The 6,425-nt window shown below is 43.1% G+C and overlaps 1 protein-coding gene across 1 annotated transcript in view; it reads left to right on the forward strand.

The window, feature by feature from the left end:
- Positions 1-4,841: 4,841 nt before the first annotated feature.
- The window catches only part of LOC104992406 (boLa class II histocompatibility antigen, DQB*0101 beta chain-like), a 10,112-nt gene continuing 8,528 nt past the window's right edge, over positions 4,842-6,425 (forward strand). The window contains exons 1-2 of the mRNA XM_010845271.1: positions 4,842-5,036; positions 6,291-6,425. Of these exons, the coding sequence (XP_010843573.1) occupies positions 4,928-5,036; positions 6,291-6,425 (244 nt within the window). The 5' untranslated portion in view covers positions 4,842-4,927. The remainder of the gene's footprint in view (positions 5,037-6,290) is intronic.

Below are 6,425 nucleotides of genomic sequence, written 5' to 3' on the forward strand. Positions count from 1 at the left end.
TTCCAGGGAGTGAGAGACTAGGGCCTATGGGAGAGCAAGAGAGCCCCAGACATTTGGAGGTCTATGATTCTCAGGCCTCTAATACACTTCCAAATATGAACTTACGCAAACATCAGGAACAGAAAAAAAAATGAAAAGAGTTTAGGGTATGTTAATTTTGGTAAATTTACCAAACTGGTCATTGGTACATGGGTTCCTCTGTAAACCAGGTTTTGGTAGATTGGGTTCATCACATTAACCTGGATCTTTTCTGGATCACAGTAATCTACAGGCCCTCTAAAAAGGTAACTTCCAAGGTAGCTCCATGAATAGATAAGCATGTCATGGCACTCTGCTGCTTAAATTCCTTCTGCTTTTCTTGTTAAACCGATGAAAATCCAGGCAACTTCAATGGTACTATGATCAAATCTCACAGAGCATAGGGTACTTGAATCCCATCCTCTAAACATACCAAACCACAGGTTGTGAATGATCTCTGACTCCTCAGCCCCAGTCTTGCCAAACTTCTGTGTCTGCATTCAGGTTTGTGTCTTTGCCTGGAATGATCACAGCCTATCTTCTGAGCCAAAATTTCCTCTGAGAACTGCATCTGAAAAGCCTTTCTTTCAACCGTTTCATGACCTCTACACCATTAACTCCCCATCCTCATTTTCTTGAAAAATTATTATTTGTGAATTAATTCACAAATAATCATCACCTCCTAGGTCTGTGTTTCAAACCCTTTCCAAGAGAAGAGAAAATAACTGAACCAATGCTTTTCATTATCTGTAGTTTTAAATGTCCCCTGAAACTTGAACACCACAGTCTTGTCTTTAGTCGGTAGTATCTGACATTCTCCTTAATGGCTGTTGCAAAATTTTTTCTCTTTTATTTTTCCCATTTATTTCTCCCCTCCAATGTTTGGACTCCTAGAAGCCAGGAGTCTTCTAGGAGTTTCATCTTTGGAACCCAGGACATTAACTTTGGAAGTGTATAAAAATATTGGTAACTGACAGTAACTACCATCTAGGGTCTTCTGGCTTTTGGGGAAGGAAGACAAAGCCACTAGGGACCAAAGCACATAGATGTGTCAGAGCTCAGACACAAGGGGGACTCCTGATAATGAGGGCTAGGAAAGTAGGGCACTCAGGCATGTGGAACAGGACAGGGTTTAGATATTTGGAAGAAGCTACAATGAGGACTGGCCAGTCCCTCTTTCTCTAAATCAAATCAAGATGTGTGACATATAACCTTAGACCCTCTGTCATTAACAGTCTTATGAAACACACAAAATTGCATTCACTTTCTTCTTCTTTCATCAATTTTTGTTAGATTCTGTTTTGCACTCAGTTTCCACATTTATGAGCCCACCAAGAAGAAGACCAGGTTCTGAGATCTGAAATTATAGTTAAAATGGCAGTTCTTTGCAAGGGTACTTACGGGGTTCAGAGAGGGAAAAATGCAGTGAATTCATGATCAAATATGGCTAATGATCTTTCCCCTCTGTTTTTCTCCATAATGAGGTAGGAGTTAGGGATCTGAAACGACAATGATTCTGTCATCTGAATAGAAATGAGAAATAACACTTTGTTAATGACCTCAAGAAAGATGAACTGACTACTGTTATATTAAAAATCAGTGTGTATGCACCTCACCATAGATTGCAGTGCACATCGACAAATTATATCTATTTTCATGAAGTGGTCCTATGATGTGTATTCTTTCTGCCAATGAGGCAAAACTAAGTCTTTCAGAACTGAAGTGGCTTATACATGGTCACTCTGTTACTAATTTGACTCTTCCTTCAGATTCTGTAAAATGTGATTTTAAAGAGATAACTTTGTGCAAGTCCTTTGAGAAAGGACTTTCTATATGTCATGGAAAATTTTTATAATGGATTACCTAAGTGTTGATATAGGGGACATATATGAGTAACTTCACAAAGATTTGGAAAAATTTAAGGATAATGGCTTGACAATTTTATATTAAAGGGAAATAATATTTGGGGGAGAAATAATTCTAATTATATTACTACTGGCATTAAGGAGGTTATGGAAACTTTCATAATATACAATGAATGTTGCTTCCTGAATTGAATGCAAAATAGGGTCCTGGATGGCCCTTCTGGACAAGACGATTATTACTTTCACAGTTAACCCCACTGACCAAGTACAGATTCCAGTGGATGCTGACCAAAGAAGATGATTTCTCCCTGAATTTTCACAGGGACGTAGTTCACAGCTTTTATCTTCCACTCCGAGGGAACAGAGGATGTACCATGAGAGCTTCCCTACAGTGACCTTCACCCATATCAATGACTGTTTCTAGATCCCTCCATCTACTGAAGTGGGATACACACCGCCTCATCCTAAGCTCCCTGCCTCCACAGAGTGATTCAGGTAAATACTTGGAATCAGACCAGGCCAGGCCAGCAGTGACAGCCCTGAGTAACTCAGCACAGATAAGGACAGTGCAGAGAACTCTAGAAAATGTAGAGAATGTTACCTGGCTTGGGGGAAGCAGCAGGCAGACGCCCAAGCCACAGCCTTGCAGATGAGGTTGTAGCCAATCAGAAAAAAGATTTTAAGCTGACACGTGTTGCCAGTTAAAAAGGCTGTGTGAAGAGGCCTGTAAAAAGAGGGTAATCCCCAGGTCTGAGGCAGCCTTCACTGCACAGCCCCAGAACAGGGCGGAGGGAACTTCCTCCTTAGGACAGGAGGGAGGGGAAGGGCCAGAAGCCTCTGTTTATTCCTAGAGACCCTGTGGTGGGCCTGAGGGAACTGAGACACTTTTGGAATCCCTCTCTGACTGTTCTTTGTTGCCCCACAACCCAGTTACTGGTCTGAGCTTGATGTTCCTATTTTATGCTTTTATCCCATCCTGGAACCCTCCTTATTCTGGAGCTACCCTGGTCCTGAGTGTACTAGAGCAGGTGGAAGCCCAGTGACAGATTTCCCAGTCTCAGGTGCCCTGGGACTATACACCTAATTCAGAATATTGAACTAACTCATTGCTTTCATGTGCAACTAAGGGAAACTTCTTGTCATTGCCTCTTCCCTATTTCTTTTTACCTGGTAAACTCTTTGTATTCTGCTTTTAGATCATCTCCTCTCTTCTGAAAGAAGAACCTAAAATTCAGGAAAGACAGAGGAGAGAGAAATTAGAGGGAGAGACACTTATTTTCTTGTTCATTGATATATGCCAGACACTGTTCTAATTGCTCTGTAACCATTTTATACTGTCCTTAGACATGGGCAAGAGAAGTCTGATAAATAAGACGTTTATTTAATAAAGCACATTGATACTTCTGCCATTGAGATTTGATTCTTAGGGTTGGCACAGCTCTCTAAACATCAACAGAATTCAAGCCCCAGGAAATGCTTCTTCACAATTTTGCTCTCTATCTTCAAAATTGAAGTTGACAATATCTTAATGCTTTTATGTTAGTTATGTTAGTGGACTATGCCTTTGCACAATCAGACTGTTCAGGAAGAATTTGAGCGGATGAAGATATTTTAAGAGAAAAATCAACTTAACTTTCCAAATACTTTAACTCAAAAGGCATAAATGCAATAGATTCTTTTCTTTTTTATAAGTGTGTTAGTTGCTCAGTAGTGTCTGACTCTTTGAGACTCCATGGACTGTAGCCCATCAGGCTCCTCTGTTCTTAGAATTCCCCAGGCAAGAATATTGGAGTGGGTAGCCATTCCTTTCTCCAGGGGATCTTTCCAACCCAGGGATCAAACTCAGATCTCCTGCATTGCAGGTGGATTCTTTCTCATCCGAGCTACCAGGGAAGCCCTAGATTCTTATGTAATGAAAAATCACTTGCCAGCAGGGCTGGCTGTCAATTTTTTAAAGTTTTGGCTGTGCCCCATGACATGCAGGATCCTAGCTTCCCAGAGATTGAGCCCACACTTTCTGCAGTACAGGGCAGAGTTTTAATCACTGGACTGCCAGGGAGGTTCTGATTGTCATTTTTTTTTGCTTGTTTTCTTGTTCCACATATTAACCTGATATTGCGAACAGTTACACATGGCAGCTGAGGAACATGCTGTAATATTAAACAAGTCATATTACCCTTAAGTTTGTATATATGAAGGTCTAGATATAAAATGCATGAAACATGATTCACATTTTATAGAGAAGTTTTAGGCAAAAGGTTCAGTATTTTGTTGACTCTCATAAAGCACATCAATGGTAGAACTGCAGCTCAAAACTATTTCCTTCAAGAACTCTGTTCTTCCCACCCACAACTTAAGGATCTTCAGGGTATCTAAGACAATAAAAGTAAACATCTCTGTGACAATAATTTTCCCTCTCTGAAATATGATCCCCACTTATTTTCCCTTGTGGCTCACACAGCAAAGAATAATCCTCTTGCAATGCAGGAGACCTGGGTTTGATTCCTGGGTCATGAGGATCCTCTGGAGAAGGGAATGACAAACCATTTCAGTATTCTTGCCTTGAGAATTCCATAGACAGAGGATCCTGGAGGGCTACAGTCCATGGGGTTGCAAAGAGTGGAACACAACTCATTAATTAACACTTTCACTTTTATTTTCCCATACCCCAAATTCTAAGAACAATAGGTTTTAAATAAATCACAGAAATATCTACTCTTGAATCTTTTTTTTTCATTATTTAAACTCCTAAGGCATTCAATATTCAGATATTGTATAACTGGGAGAACATTTTCATCTCAATCCAGTGTAATTTGATTAGGACACAGTGCCAGGCATTAGATTAAGGACCTTCAAAAAAAAATGTCTACCCAGAAACAGATGAAGTTTTTCCGCTCCACTGCTGATTGGTCCCTTTTCTAGGGACTCTCCAATCCTGCCATACATGGAAGCTCTCATAGGCTTTTATTCTGTGAAGTGGTCTCACCAGATCCACTGTGTTTGAGCTGTGTTGACTACCATTACTTCTTCCTTTGTTCTCAATTATGTCTGGGATGGTGGCTCTGTGGATCCCCAGAGGCCTCTGGACAGCAGTTGTGATGGTGACCCTGGTGATGCTGAGCACCCCAGGGGCTGAGGGCAGAGACTCACCAAGTAAGTGCAGGGCAGCTGCTCCCTGGAGCCACCACTCTGGGGAGCAGGCTCTGAGGGACCCTTGGGCTGGGGTGTGATCTTAGGATACTGTCTTTTATCACACATTTCCTCCCATTGGGAATGAGGGCTATGTTACATTCTCATTTCCACCCTCTAAGGACAAGGTGAGGACAATTCCCCTCCCACAGGTTTAACCCTGGGAATGTTGTAACGGGGAGGATGAGACATAGTGTGTATCTACAAGTACCAGAACAAAGTGAGCATGGGCATTTTTTTTTTAAAGATGTGACTTTCTCCAAAGAAGGCACTGCAGAATCTGTCATTTCAGGGTCCCCCAAGACCTTGTCTGGACTTACTACTACGGGTTGGGGATGTGTAAGGCAGCCATGGTCTCTGCAAGCTCAGCATTTGAGGGGAAGACTGTATATTCCTGACTCTCAGTGGAGGGTTTGTGGAAGCAAACTTTTTTTCTTGAGTGGAGCTGCCTGGGTGACCACAGACAGAATTTTAATCTCAAGTTTCACTGATTTGTAGTCAACTGGTGACTTGAGTGATATTCAGAAACTTGAGGATGGACAGGATTTAGGACAAAGGAGAACATAAAAAGAGAATACATATTTGATTATATATTAGCTCTAATCTAATTTGAAAGTCCATACTCTTTCTGTGAATCAACTGCCTTTTTAGGACTGGGGGGTGGGTGGGGTGGGGTTTGCTGGGTCCCTTCAAAACCACACAGGAGTCGGGTGCAGGTGGCAGAAACTCAAGAGTAAGCCAAGGCATTGTAAGGACACTTTGCTGGGGACCAAGAGAATACTCCTGTCAGGAGGAGGACAAGCTTAATTCTACAGATCCTTTGCCATCCCTTGAACTCTCCTGCTCTCGTTTGTCTCTGAGGTTCCCAGGAGTTCAGGGTAAAATCGGATTTCATGTGAGAATCTTTAAGTACAGAGATGGATGCAAAATCAACCTGCCGTCCTGTTTACTTGATTCTGAGCCTCTAGGGATCACAGGTCCTAGGGCTCCCTCAGCGTCAGGCCTCCTCACATCCTGGGAGCCTGGGGAGGAACCGCTCGAGGACCCGGGTTCACAGCAGAAGGCGCAGGGCCGGGCTGGAGAGGAACAGGGGTTGAGAGGCGGCGGGTTTCAGGTTTTGGGACCCCGCTGGCGGCGGCCGGCACCTCCCCATCTGGCCGAGCGGCCGCCGCGTGGGGCTGTGGAACTGCGCCTGACCGAGCTGCTGTTTCCCCGCAGAGGATTTCGTGTACCAGTTTAAGGGCCTGTGTTACTTCACCAACGGGACGGAGCGGGTGCGGAGTGTGAACAGATACATCTACAACCAGGAGGAGTACGTGCGGTTCGACAGCGACTGGGACGAGTACCGGGCGC

This window comes from Bison bison, unplaced genomic scaffold, assembly GCF_000754665.1.
Source record: "Bison bison bison isolate TAMUID 2011002044 unplaced genomic scaffold, Bison_UMD1.0 scf7180017864214, whole genome shotgun sequence".
NCBI classification, from domain to species: Eukaryota; Metazoa; Chordata; class Mammalia; order Artiodactyla; family Bovidae; genus Bison; species Bison bison.